The 15,249-nt window shown below is 39.4% G+C and overlaps 1 protein-coding gene across 8 annotated transcripts in view; it reads right to left on the bottom strand.

The window, feature by feature from the left end:
• The window catches only part of GTF2I (general transcription factor IIi), a 77,907-nt gene that overhangs the window by 39,973 nt on the left and 22,685 nt on the right, over positions 1-15,249 (bottom strand). For 6 of the 8 annotated variants that reach the window (XM_064467965.1, XM_064467966.1, XM_064467970.1 and 3 more), the window contains exons 4-10: positions 13,688-13,822; positions 13,085-13,268; positions 12,857-12,885; positions 11,638-11,686; positions 10,857-10,900; positions 9,366-9,443; positions 1,207-1,266 (exon numbers count right to left, since the gene is read on the bottom strand). In XM_064467965.1, coding sequence (XP_064324035.1) covers positions 1,207-1,266; positions 9,366-9,443; positions 10,857-10,900; positions 11,638-11,686; positions 12,857-12,885; positions 13,085-13,268; positions 13,688-13,822 — 579 coding nt within the window. The remainder of the gene's footprint in view (positions 1-1,206; positions 1,267-9,365; positions 9,444-10,856; positions 10,901-11,637; positions 11,687-12,856; positions 12,886-13,084; positions 13,269-13,687; positions 13,823-15,249) is intronic. The other 2 variants (XM_064467963.1, XM_064467968.1) reach the window with 2 other exon arrangements.

Raw genomic sequence — 15,249 nt, 5'->3', positions numbered from 1 at the left:
TTGCTGCAAGCATAACTTGGCCTTAACATCCAAAAAAGCCTCACAACTCCCGTTTGACAGTCAGCTGCTTAGAATGAAACTAGCTGCAGAATATGTACTTTTAACATCATGTCAAAGCATTAAATGTCGGGTGACAAGCACCTTACAAATGCAATTTATGATTTAAAAGAATGACGACTCCCATCACAACTCACTTATAGCAGAGTGGCAGGATTTGGGAGATTAAAAGCAAAGCAAAACAAAAAACCCAAAAGCCAACCTTGTGAAAATGTGGAAAGAGAATGGTTGGAGAAGATGTACAACTTTAATTAAGGTGCCATCTTTTCAAATATTTCTGTAAAAAAATATCCAATGATGTTAAATTATTCTCATGAAAAACATTTCATATCTCTAACCTTCTACCGGTATTTCCACATCTGTTCCTTCACTGCAATCGGAACCCTGGTGGCTTCCTTTAGACAGATATAAAGTGAAAAACATACCATAATAAAAATACAAAAGGAACGTTTAACATTGACTATTCAAAGTAAGGATTTTCGTAAGCGAAAAATCCAGAACTCTAACGTTCACGCGCACAACATAGAAAAGGCTCGATTTCTGAATCTTTAATTCACGACAGCAGCAGCACTCTGACGTTACAGAGAGAGTCACAGGTTGAAATGCAGATTAGTATTTTCTAGTGTTTGCAAATGGGCAAACCAGTATTTTTAATACAGACTGGAAGAAGCCGAAAGAAATGTACAATTTTGGAATAAATTTATTTTAGACATTGTTCACATACGGTAAGGAACTCCTTCCCCTAAACACAGCCTTTCCACGTACTTTGTATATGCCCATTCACCTCACACACAGCTGAAAGGAATGATCACGTTGTACTCCTTATACGTAAGCTGAAGTTTATTACACTTTATAACCAATAATGAAACAGACTAAGTTTCATGAGAAACATGTCGACTTGCACAAATTACTAGTGCTTTAGTGATCAACCTGATGTTCCTTTTCAAATTTAGAAGAGAAAGAAAGGAGATTCCCTCCTATATGACCTTGGACACCTGAAAATTAAGGCAACTGAAATTTTTATTTCTGTTGAAGTTCCAACACCCTAAAACTCTTACTTTAAATCAAGGATGCAGAGCCTTGAAAAGTAGAACTCACACATTCAATTTCCAAAAACAGGTGTGAGAAAAATACAACTAAAAGATCTACCTGTGTAACTTTTTGCAAGAGCAATTTTTTCATCCATCTCTGATGTTTCGGAAGGGCCTGCTTGGGAACAAAGAGAACAGCTTTTAAATTGTGTCTCACAACAAACATTTTCCCAGTCCACAGAGGAATTTGCCACGTAACTCTTAACTTCATATATCATACGCTCGTTTCATACTTCCTGTAATGTCGAACTTCAGAAAGACCATATGAAATATTAAGAATGTATAAATCCATACTCATCCAGTTCAACAGAATAAAAATGGTGAGGGGCAAAAGGCAGGGGTGTGTATTTCTTGGACTACTGAACAGTCAGAGACTCATGCAGAACAGCAGCTTTTCCACTCTTTTGGTGTTAATAAACTAATTTTAAAACATGAAATGTTGATGGTTCTGCCTTTCTTCAATGAATATTTAATCAGCTAATTTTTTTTCCTGTTCGTTAAAATTTGTATTCCTAGGGAGTCCTTTTTGACTTGAAAATTTCTACCTACATTAAATAGACAAATTCAGAGAGATTAAAATCATTTACGACACTTCAAGGTTGTTTGCTTTTCATCACAACAGCTCTTTTGATGGCTATATACGGACTGCTTTAAAAAGGCTGTTGCAGAAAGCAGCACACAAATGACACTTAAAAGATTAAATTAACACCCCTAAAAACCTACTGCTTAGTGCTTTAGCACTCCTGCAGTTACACTCAAAAAGAGTGAATCGCTTGCAGCACAAACAGCTTCGCACTGATCATTCTATACCACAGAAATAGCACAGGTATATAAAACTAGCCACTATACGTGGCATATGGGGATGTATAGGACTAACTGGAACTGAAGGGTTTGGACTAACTGTTCTGTGTTAATCAAATCATTGCTGTGTTCATTTGCAAAAGCAACCTGCAGAAGATCATATACCTTCCCAGAAATTACGGCCCTTTAGAGGTAGGTTTAAAAGGGTATCAACAACGATTATTAATAGCTTTACAACAGAAAAAGCTACTGTTAACTAATAAGGCAAGTGAAATGTTTTCAACTATTCTTTCATACGCACAGAAAGCAAGAAAAGATAGAAAAGACTTGTCACAATCAGACTTAATGAGTATTTTAGTCAACTGAAAGTACATATACAGTATCAAATACTATGAGTTATTCAAGAAAATTAAGATTTATGGGTTAAATTTTCCAAAGAAAAACATGATTGTTAGGTGGTTACAATAAGTTTGGGTGAGACAGTTCTACCTAATTTGTTTGCTCAGATTTTCAAAGGAATTTTAAATTAACAGGATTTCAAGTCAGGATTCTACACAAGGCTCTTAGTTTTACATGCATTTCTTTCAGTAAGTGCTGCTTTACCCTGGTCCTGCCACTTTTCCTTTGCTGGGGGGCCAGTTTTTTTCCTGTTTGTCTGTTTAACTCAAAGGAGCTCCCTGATTCACTTCAAAACACGGCTCCAGAAAGAATGGTACTGGCACAGCTGAGACCAAAGACAGAAAACAGCGGTGGGGAAGAAAAGGAGCAAAGCAGAAGGCAGAGACACTGGTGGTGCTCTGGGCCACACAAGCAGAAATTCTCATCAAAACAGTGTGATTTGCAACTGTTACGGGCAAGTGGGAGTGGAACACAACCTCCCTGGGTATGCTGGAAAATGTCTCCATGGACTAAATTTGATTTTATTTAAATAAGCATATTCCACGTATGCAGGCAGACAGGAGAATTATTATAATTCATAACACACTGACTCACAGAAGCATCATAAGCAAATATCCTATTATAAGCACATTTTGATGTTCATTCCTTCACTCAGAAATCCTGACAAGATGGCTTTACCTACATGCTCTGCAATAGTCTCTAATATTGCATTATCTTCATGCCAAATGTATTCTGTGACACACACACACACACAAAAAAAAAAGAAAAATAAGAGTCTTTGACATGTTCCAACTTGAAGATAGATTTTTCCAGTTAAAAAGATACACTTACTAGGCTTTCAGCCCCTGGGATTAAGCACAGAGAATTCAATCCTCTCATCTCTAATGTCAATAAAACCTACAGTACGTGTAATAAATCTAGCATATCTTTTGAGTGACCTAAACAGATTATTTTATGAAACATGAAGCTTTTTTTTCATATTATGAAGCTTTGACAGAGGAAAAAACAGTATGAAAAATGTTTCAGAAATTAAGAAGTGTGAAACAATATAGTCTTCTAGCATAATTCAGTAAAAACTAGAAAAAGAAATTTAAAAGAATTCTGAAAGTTCTAACACCCAGATATATTTAAAAAAAACCCAACCAGGTATGTTTCCACTTTACTGCATTTGTAAAATCATAGAATCATTAAGGTTGGAAAAGACCTCAAAGATCATCAAGCACAACTGTCAACCCAACACCCCCAGGCCTCCTAAACCGTGCCCTGATGTGCCACATCTACACCTTTTTTGAACACCCCCAGGGTGACTCCCCCACCTCTCTGGGCAGCCTGTGCCAGTGCCTGGGCACTCCTGCAGTAAAGACATTTCTCCTAATATCCAATCTACACCAGTCTATTCATGCACATTACAAGCAGACACACATCACATGACTAGCAAAAGCAAAAACCAAGCATTGTGGTAAAACCATTTACTTGAACTGAGTTCAAATCCCTCAGCCTCAGTTTCTAACGGATTATGTCCTAACACCACACAGCCAAACCTGTGCTACTTGGCAGAAGCAACGGATTTAGCATCTCATGGATTAGCATCGTCAGTGATGCTCATTTTTTTTTGTCTTTTTTTTTTTTTTTTTTCCACTACACAGATGGCAGCAATGTGAACAAAATGTAATTACCAGGGTTTCCTGGTTTTGTCTGGGAGAGAGTTAATTTTCTTCCTAGTAGCTGGTACAATGGTTCGTCTTGGATTTAGCATGAGAATGATGTTGGTAACACACTGATGTTTTAGTTGTTGCTAAGTAGCGCTTACACTAAATCAAGGACTTTTCAGCTTCCCATGCTCTTCTGACAGGGAAGGCTGGAGATGCACGAGGAGCTGGGAGGGGGCACAGCCGGGACAGCTGACCCCAACTGCCCAAAGGGATGTTCCACACCATATGGCACCATGCCCAGCGTGTGAACTGGGGGGGGCCGGCCGGGAGCAGGGATCACTGCTCGGGGACAGGCTGGATATTGGTCAGTGAGCAATGGCATCATGCATCACTTGCTTTGTATATTCTTGTATTATTACTACTCTTAATTTTATTTCAATTATTAAAGTGTCATTTATCTCAACCCATGAGTTTTCTCACTTCTACTCTTTCCAGTTCTCTCCCCCATCCTGCTGCAGCGGGGAGTGAGCAAGCAGCCCTGTGGGGCTGAGTTGGGGGCTGGGGCTAAACCACAACACAGGGTAATACCCAAATGCCTTTAGGAAGCAGAACATCATGCTTTCTTGTTTTCTTGATATATTGTCTGGAATTTCTTGGTTTAAGATAGCATCTATATGCCAAGTGTTACGTTATGGGGGTTAGAGTACTGCCAGACTAGCTTTAGTTTTAGCCGCATTAAAATGGACATTTCTTCCAGTATTCTGGGAGATCTCCAAAGGAGAAATATTTTGTTGTTAGAGACATACTAAAAGATGTTCACGACTTTCAACATTCCAGAGTGAGAATACAAGCACAGCTTGGTCTTTTTCCCCAGCAGAAGATAGTTTCAATCTCATTTGGTTTTGGATTGATGTCCTATATTTTAACTGCCTCACTCTAACATTTCCAGAAATTCCAAAACTGATAGCACTGTTCAACCACACGGTGCTTTAGAGGGAAAAGATGTTTGTTCGGCAGTTGTTTACACACTCTTGAGTTGTTTAGAAGCTAAACCAGACAGTTCATTAGACAGTGGTTTATAAGCTGAACCAGCCAATGCACAGGACACACTGTTTACAGCCTTCTGCTTCCAGTTCTTTGTTTTAACTTTAAGGTATCAGTGGTAACTGAAGACTTGCATCCACAAAATTCATGGAATAACATGCCTCTTTCAGGAAATGTTTGGTCCTTAGTCAGCAAGTTGCTCAGTTCTGCATGGGCTATGTCTCAGAAAACACTACTTCTACTCTGTGCTGATAAAGAGGATTGAAGATGGCACGTATCCCTGAGGAGTTTTCTTAATGTATTCCTGCTTCTCTGTAAACTGAGGGGGGACAACGGGGACGACAAAGTATATCTCTTAATTCTATTCTCTTAATTGATTCAGAGCTGATGGTATTTTGACCTCATTTTCTCCATGAAAAGTCTTCAAGATAGCCTGGGTCTTATAGACAGCCTTCTAGTAAGAAGCTAAGATTCGTGTCTGTTACTTTACAGTACATTTATATACCAGCTGAACAGTCCCCTGAATGCAAGGAAGCTGGTGTAGAAGCTAGGAGGATCTACAGGCACAGAGATGTACGTGCATAAACCCAGTACAGAGCACACTCCCTCCTACTTGGCTTTAGGATCAGGCCTTGCACATACCCAGCTGATTGGGAGCTCGGGCAAAAATAGATACTGGTCCTACCGCAACAGCCATGGAAACAGACCTATTCCCACAGCACAGTAATATGCTTCATTTAAGAGTGCAAACCAACTTTCAAGGACTAAACCATATTTCAACCACTAAACTAAGGAACAGCATTTTAACTAACATTTCTTTTCATAAGAGCCATGATAACTGGTATTTATAAATAAGGTATATGCAGGAATATTGTCTTCAATAGGTGGAATGCTCCAGCACTATTGTGCTATTTAGTGCTGTTTAGTGCTATTTAGCCCTGCAGAGCTCTGCTCAGTCCTTTTCCTCACCTAGTCAACAGTCAAAATCTGGACCCTTCTTCCAGAACAGGTTGTCTTCAGTGTCACCCAAAGCATTTAACTCTCCAATGACCTTCACATTTGTCCTGGATACCGGGAAAAAACCACCCACTGCCATACGGCTTTTGCCCACTGATGGAAAATTGACACTAATACTGTGCCAGAACACCCACATGAAGTTTTTGATGGCTAAAGTCCCTGTTTCTCAGTCTGCTTACTGAGACTGCTAAAACTTAATAAATTTAATAATTCAGTATTAATTCATAGCGACATCCAAATGCTGCAACCTACTATTCGATAATAAGAGATTAAAAGAACTTCCGCTACAGGTAGAATTTCCCCGTTTGATTAACGGGAGGATTTTGTGTGCCACTGAGGCAGACAGCGCTTCGTTCAGCATTACAGATTTGTGAGAGGAAGCAAACACTCAGAAAAACAGTAACTGTGAAATTTCATGAGGAAATCATTTCATCCAGGAAGCCCCCAAGCAGATTGCTGTTCTCTAACAGTTAAGTCGTTTGTCCCCATACATCAATAGGCCCAGCTCTTGCTGTCGGGTATTTTTAGTAAGAACTACGACCCTAGCTATTTTCTTTATTTTGCAGCACAAAGGCAGCGCCTGGGCAGACTTGCGGCATCCCTCAGGAGCACACCTCGGGATAACTGTACTTTTCGAAGGTTCACTTCTCTGCACAGCACCATCATGCACACACAAACCCCTATAGGCCTCTTGAATTTATAGCGCTCTGCGCTTTGTACAACCCTTGGCTTGAATCTGAGCATCAGCAACACAAAGAAACGCAGGGGAAGCTGCTTTACTCTGGGGAAGGTGGTGCGACATGACACGGTAACACCTCTGTTCACTCACAGCACCCCATCCCTTTGACCAGTATATTCAGTTTTGCCTTGTTTCAAATGCAAGTTTGGAGGACTAGACTGGAAGGGGGAAAGGGGGAGCTATTCATCAAGCACCATTTTATCTGAAAAAGATACAGAATCACACAGACTGGTAGGTATTTTTGGAAATATTTTTAGTTCAATATTTAATTTTTTTTAAGATTTCCAGAAAACTGGAATTTTTAAAATAAATTTTTAATATTTCTAAATATTTTTTAACATTTCCAGAGAAGGAGACTCCACAACCTCTCTGGGCAGCCTGTTCCACTGCTCTGTCACCCCCAAAGTAAAGAATTTTTTCCTCATGTTCAGGTGGAACTTCCCGTGTTCCAACTTGTGCCCGTTGCCCCTTGTCCTGGCGTTGGGCACCGCTGAAAAGAGCCCGGCCCATCCCCCTGACACCCGCCCTTCAGATACATATTGCTGTTCACCACTCAGAAGACTGGAATTTTAGAGAAACCCCCCTTCCAAATCCACATTGCTCAGACTTTACTATGGAAGCATATCGTATAAACAGGATTTTTTAGCTCAAACACGCTGCAGCACAATGGGTTACTATTTTTTAAGGAAGCGATTTCAGTACAGACTCTCTTCAAACAGCACTGGATTACACTTCGGGCTCTTGGCCAAATTCTGACATTGTTTTTATGCATGAAATGGAAAGCCACGAGAGGCCGAGAAGCAAAAAGATGACAGGACTTGGCTTTGGAAGGAACAATGATTAGGTTGTCTCCAAAAAAGTATCTATTTTTACTATACTTCATCATGCCTGTAAACCCCCCCATCCCCTGAGGCTCGGCAATGTGCAAATATGAAAAGATAATCCTAACACCAGAGAATTAATCTTTCAAATTCTGAACTTGAGTGGCGACATTTTGCTGTGTGTATGGTTAAGGTCTCTCTGAACAGTGCTTGTACATTGCTAGAGACATGCCTGTAGGAGAATATTGATTCTACGGTCCTGTAGTTAGTTATTGAAGCACATTAGAAAACAATCTCAAGAATCTTTGTATCTAAACACACACACAAAAGTTCTCAAAAATATAAAGTATCACAAAATGAAAGTGTTGTGGCCTAACCCCAGCCACCAACTCAGCCTCACAGGGCCACTCGCTCACTCCCCGCTGCAGCGGGATGGGGGAGAGAACTGGAAAGAGTAGAAGTGAGAAAACTCATGGGTTGAGATAAATGACACTTTAATAATTGAAATAAAATTAAGAGTAGTAATAATACAAGAATATACAAAGCAAGTGATGCATGATGCCATTGCTCACTGACCAATATCCAGTCTGTCCCCGAGCAGTGATCCCTGCTCCCGGCCGGCCCCCCCCAGTTCACACGCTGGGCATGGTGCCATATGGTGTGGAACATCCCTTTGGGCAGTTGGGGTCAGCTGTCCCGGCTGTGCCCCCTCCCAGCTCCTCGTGCATCTCCAGCCTTCCCTGTCGGAAGAGCACGGGACGCTGAAAAGTCCTTGATGTGTAGTAGTGTAGTGTAATAATGTGTAGCAGATGTGTAAGCACTACTTAGCAACAACTAAAACATCAGTGTGTACCAACATCATTCTCATGCTAAATCCAAGACACAGCGCTGTACCACCTACTAGGAAGAAAATTAACTCTCTCCCAGCTGAAACTAGGACAGAAAGGATGTGCTGTTTCGCACTTCATTGTTGAAAATGCAGCTATTTTTCCCGAGATGCGTAGCACCTTCCCTGAGCTCCTTTGTATTGCTCAATTAACCTAATGACAAATGCAAACAGGCTGAAATAATAAATTTAGGGTTCTAGTTATTTTATATTGCCGTTTATAAACAGGGCTTCTTTATTATTGTTCATTTCAACCTAAAGTAGTAATGATTTCTTTTTTTTTTACTCCTAGCTGATGTTAACCAGATACGTAGTGATGAGGAAAAGCAACCGAGAGATACCTTAAAACATACACGGAGCCCGAATCATGGACCCCACAATTGTTATGCTTTGTCTGTATAAACCTTTCAACACAATTTTGACACATACTGGCCGTGCCATGCTGGAGAAGTGATGGATGCGCTATAAAAGCTACTGAAACTTTAAATGAAAGATCCAAGCTATGCTCTAGGCAGTATCGTTTTTATGGTTTATTTCCTGTTTAAAGAGATCACTGGAATTAAGTGTCTGTGTACTGGACCCTCAGAAATAAAACCCAAGCAATTCAAAAGACTCCTGAAATCTCTCCTTCAGCCCAAACACACACATATGGGCATGTTCAAGTTGTACTTTAGCTCTTTTGGCATTCTTCAGAATAATTTAACTGACAGTCAGCATGGAAATGTGGTATCTTAACAGAGGTAAGTAATTGCATGTTTAACAACCAAGAATAAGTAGAAAGAAAGGCACAGAGAGAGCAAACACTTATGCTATCAACCCTGTTACGAGATAAACACATGCAAAAGCTAGTATTGTTACCTGGAATATTATATTGATAGTAGTCAGGATCATCTGATTCCTCCTTCACTGCTACTGTTGCCATTTCCAAAGAAATTCCTGTAGAAGCAACAGAAAAATCAAATATGGAAACTAATAATAACCCAACCCACCCACCCCACCCCCCCAAAAAAAAGGGTTTAAAAAAACCCCAAACAAAACACTGACCAAGATCCTATTCAAAAAAAAAGAAAAAAAAATATTTTCAGGTCCTGAGACACTAAACAATTGCTGAGCTAAAACAAGGGTAATGAAGTGACCTGCTGGTTTCTTCTGTTTCAGTTTGGTCACTGTCAGAAGGGATTCAGGATTAAATGCTTCCCTACAGACTAGGCATCCTTGCAAATGCCATCTTGGATCTGAAGAATTAAAAAGAACGGTCTCCTTCCATTCTGCCCACTACCAGAGCCAAAATAAAAATTTTAAAAATATTTAACACTCATTGTACTGCAAGTACTTGTAGACCTACTCCTGGCCACTCCTCTGTAGAGCCAAGCTCAGAGACAGTCCGCATCAAACTGTGCTGCTGACCGAGCAGCACCAAAGGTCCCCAACTGCTCCTGGCTTCCTTCAGGTGAACTATCCCCTCCACAAGCCTTCACAGCATTCCCTAAAATGTTTTCAAAACGTTCCAACGAAAGGAGAATTACTTAAAATGCCTCGAAAGCAGCCCTGGAAAGAGTCTGGGACTGACTTGATGAAAAGCTCAACTCTTTGTGTATGTTAAGCTAAACGTTAACCACGAAGGGTTCCCAAACCACAAGTTATGAAACACAAAGAAATAGAGCAAAAAACTGGACTAAATATAAAAACTTAATTCTTATACAAAATGCCGAGCAGTGTAGCCCAACTCAACAAAAGGGAAAGTCACAAGCTTATCTCTAGGCCCACCTGTTGTCTCGCTGGCTTTAACGGGATTACTTGTGCCTTTATCTCAAAGCATACATTTCAGTGCTCCGCCGCAGATCACTGTGCCTTGCAGGATCATGCCCTACCGGCAGGGGACCTTCAGAATGCTTGGTCATTTTTTTTTCCACAGTCTAACATATTTTGCTATTTATTTCCATTTGAGCTAGAAAATGGACATTCTATCATTTTCAATATTTTAGGAATATTAACAAATAAACCAAGTTTTTCTCTCCCCATTAAAGATAAAGTCATCTTAAATTAGAACAAAATAAAAAAGTGGAGGATTTTCTTCTTCTCCACTGGAAACCAAACTATTTACAAAGACAAATTATTTTAGTCTACAAAACTTTACAAATCTCCTCCTCCTAGAAGTAGCTAAAGTTAAATACTTGTTAAAAATGCCAACTGAAAAGTGAGCGTTTTTAAGGAAACGAAAGTTTTTATTTCTCACAACGGATGTCTTTTTGCTGCTTCTTGGAGCTTCCTATCTTTGCTTAAAGTCAGCCTTCTGAACAGAACCAGATTTTTATAATTTTGTAAATAAGGGTAAAATTTTGTACATACCAGAATCCTCGTTTGGTTCAGTTTTCACTTGAACAGGAGGACAGCTACAAAAATAAACAAATCAAGCACATTGACATGACAAAAAACAAATATCACATTTCTGAAAATTTCCTCAAGCTTTACAGGTTGTCAAGTAAAATCAATCTCCCAGTATATTTTTTTTTTCCAACTAGGAACACAAAAGCAAAAAACCTCGCACCTCAGCTTATCTCATTTAGCTCAAGGGAATTGCCAGGAATCCCCCATCCCTACATTTCTGGGACATACACAATATTCAAAGCATGTTTACCATTTAATGAGAAGCAACTCAGAAGCACAGAAATACTTGCTATTTTGCTCCCTGTTTTCACATTAACCAATTTTTTTTATTTATTCCAGATATAATCTCTTCATTTACTGACAAAAAACGTATTTTAATTTTTCAATTTTTTTTTTTTTGGGGGGGGGGGGGGGGGGGGGGGGGGGGAAGGAAGCAACATTACATCTGTTCCCCATCACTACCATATCATAAAACATGACAAACTTATCCCTGAATGACAGACTGTGAATTAAAACGCTCATTGAGCTAATTAAACGAAGGGGAAACTTTGCCATCTGTTTAATTTGTAACAGTTTCCCCACAAATAATGGTCAAAAAAGAGAGAAAATTCAACTTGATGCTTTTTATAATCCCAGGCAAGCAACAGTTATCCAAAGTCAGCTGGACAGAAAAAGCACATTAAGAGAAAGCTGAACTATAAGAAAATACATAGTTAATAAAAAACCATTATTTTAAATTCACCTTCCACCTGGAGGTATAACTGAATGCGAAGGATCCGTCATATGAACTCCTGAAAATTAAAAGACAGTCTTTGAATTTCCTGTACTCCATTTACCTTAAATACAAATTAAAAACGTAACACTGATTACATTAAGCGAAAATCTGTTCACATTTTACAAGCACATGTGCATATTTTCTGTATTCACAGATATGAAGCCAGGATCTCTCGTTAAATAGCTCTATTAATCTATAAAGCAACAGCAATATAAAATTGCTTCAAACGTGCATATCACCATGCTTTTCACTGCTGTCTCTCATGATGCTAAGCGAAAATCTTGGGAAACAAAGTTAAACAGATTTTCCAACCTAAACTCTGCTAAAACAAAATGGATTGTTTTATAGAGATTCCAGCTTAGTCCTAAATTACAGCTAGATACAAATAGATTATCTTTATAGAAAGTCATTTACCACACTGAAAACATGCCTTGCTTTTTCAACAGATATATATTATTACCAGAATCACTGGAATTTCCCAGCCCCTAGTCTTACTGGGTACATGCAACACACTTCTGTTTACTCATCCAGCATCAGCTTCTGGCTGTTTCACCTCAGAAAGCAGAACTTTTCTTTTTTGATTACATTCCTATAAGAATTGCTTCATCCTCTTCATAAAAGAAATCCTCACTTATATGAATTTTGCAGATAAAGCAACATGATCCCAGAAAGGAACACGAGAAAGGATTTCTAGGCTAGAAGTGAACCTTTGTGGGGTTTTTAAAAAGTCACTTTAGCACAGATTTTTTCATATATAAAGGCTTTCACAGGGACTGCAACACCTAACCCCTTCAGATGCTTAGATCATGTTTTAAAATGAGATATAAATGCCAAAATCAGCTATGTACTAGCACATGGAGCACTGCAAAGTCTTGGCATCTTCCAAAAATGTAATGCACAGTCCTCCATCAGTTCACTTCTCCTTTCCCTAGGATACTATCCAATTCACATTAAATTTAAATTCAGTAAAAGGATGAAGACTGGAATAGAACAAGTTTTATCTCTAATTAGTTGCTCTCGGCAGAACACACAAAGGCAAAGATTACAGTTCCACGAGCAAGGCAACTCACAGGCCAGGAATTTCTGCACAGTTCACCACTGTATCCACGTGACCAAATCTTCTATCTACATTGCTATCTAAAGTAGAATTCTGAACCGTTTCTGTTTAGTCTAAGTAGTAACTTACCTAGGTGTTTCTTTGGCTCTAGGAATGGCCTGTGTGGAAATAGGGAAAGAAAAACCCATAGCTTTAGTAAAGACATTACTACTTGCTTGGCAGTGTAACATTAGAGAGAGCGCACTCCTGTTTAAGTGAAACAGGCTGCAATGTATTTGATTAAAAATTAAAATGAATTGGACTTAATTTAAGTACAAAACCAAAGCAGACAGACCAGTACTAGAGAGCGCAAATAACCTTTTGATAATAAATGAGATCCCTGACTTGTTTTCCAAAATCCATTTCAGGGTTGAAACATCGTAATTTGCTGGATGTTTAAATGCAAGTCCTTCGGGCAGGCCCTGCACTACCACAGCAGAGTGGTCCCTCTGAATCTTCTCATATGGCACAGGTACCACTGTTGACTTTCCTAAAGCTTTACCTAGATGGGGAGGGGGGGGAAGAAAAAAAAAAAAAGATGGTTTTGAGCTCAAGAGCACTCAAGTTAGCAAAAGGATGAGTCCATCGTAAAACTTTTTACTTTGAAGAGGACTAGAGCAAAAGCAAGGTGCAGATGCGAATCTCTACAGGAAACCACATACTGCTCACATTAACATGCGCTGGAACCCACTGAGATACAGAGGCCTTCCTGAAAGACAACTGAACGGGCTGTGCTGCGCGATAATCTCACATCACATCGAAAACTACATGTGTATGTCTTAGAATCGGCTACTAGAAGTGAAACTTATCACCTTAACAACAGCATAGTTGGAAGGCTAAGAGCATGCAGTACCTTCCTCCCAATTGGAATAAAAGTCTAGAAATTTAGAACAGCTATTTAGAAGACTTTAAAGCACCCACCATAGCAAAAGCAGAAAAAGTCCTCCACAGATTTTCTGAGAGCTTCCTGTTCCACGATATCCACCGTCAGTCTGTTTACAGGTGGCACAGTCTTTGTTTTCTGCAGTTCCGCAGCCTTCTCGTCTTCTGTAACACCTGGCGTTTATTTATGAAAATAAGAATAAAATAATAAGTTATTAAAACTCCCGGTACCTAGTCCCTGCAGTTTAGACTATAGACACTTGGGAAGAATTCCTGCCAGAAAACTGTAAGAACTTATTTGCTTTAGAAGCAAAGGCCTTTATCTATGTACCTGAGCAATGAGTAAATTTAAATTTACACCAAAATTATTATATTCTCCTTAAAACCTTTGTGAATATCACCCTCTGAGGCGTAAGAATGATGAATTAAAGGACACATCCAAGCAGGCTTTTTTTTTTTTTGGCATGAAGAGGTAGAAAACACTATTAATCTCAGGAGAGGATAATACTGTAGAAATAAAATGCAAAACTGTCAAGAAAAGAACCACCAAGACAGTCACCAGGGAAACAGTAAAATGTCTGTGTGGAAGGTCCCACAGGTCTCTAGTGCTATGCAAGATGTCTTATGCAGCAGTTATGTTATATCCTGTTTTATTTACGCTCTATGTGCTTGGCTGAACTTTTTATAGACTTTTGCCGCAACAGCTCCTATATCTTTCAAAAGACATTTTAAGTTCATCTCTTATTGCTGAATAGCAGGAGTTGCAAACAAGCCACCATCACGCAGGACAGAGAATATTTCAGCCTTACACCTTGTCCTAGTCTCTGAGCAAAGTCATTGCAAAAGGAGCGATGGAACAACAACTCTTTCAATATTAAAAAGCAAATGGAAGTGATCATTTCAGGTGGCAGACTTCCTTCCTTATTCAGTTCTTGCAAAGATTTACTGAGAATCACCCAGCAAAAATCGGGGAGAACAGCAAAGATATTCTGCACATGGAATAAAAAGATCTATGTTCCTACGTGCAGGAGAACAATCAGTGCTGAAGCTGTATCGTGACTTCACTGTGAGCAAGCACAGCGGTAAGTCTGAAACGCTGTGATTTGCATTACCAGTACTGCTGGCATCGTAATTCTAGGCCAATATGAGAAAACAAACATCAGTTTGAACAGACGATTACAAATCAGTTGTGAAATGAGCTGAAGCAGCAACGCTTTTAGTACAAATGCATTTATTTTAAAAACGTGTATCTTCATTTAAAAGAGAACCTGTTCCTTCCTCTATAGATCACACATCTGCTTTGTGCCCTGGAAACCCACCCCCATGCGACATTTAGCTCTCCAGCTCTTCAGGCCTGAAACTTTTGCTTTCTCTGCAATATCACAGTGCCTACCATAACACAGAAGTAATGCAAAAATGGATTATTATTTGCCCATAACACAGGGGTTTAGTTAATGACAGTTGATAAGGTTTCCTGGAGACTCAGGGATAAGAGACAGCAGTTCCCATTTATAGCTACACACAATGTTGCTTTTTGGGTGGTTTTTTTTTCCACATAAGAGACTGATTCACTGAAAACGACTTTACTGCCAGTAGCTGCT

This window comes from Phalacrocorax carbo, chromosome 17 (assembly GCF_963921805.1).
Source record: "Phalacrocorax carbo chromosome 17, bPhaCar2.1, whole genome shotgun sequence".
Lineage (NCBI taxonomy): Eukaryota > Metazoa > Chordata > Aves > Suliformes > Phalacrocoracidae > Phalacrocorax > Phalacrocorax carbo.
This window is presented reverse-complemented; position numbering and strand designations above follow the sequence as displayed.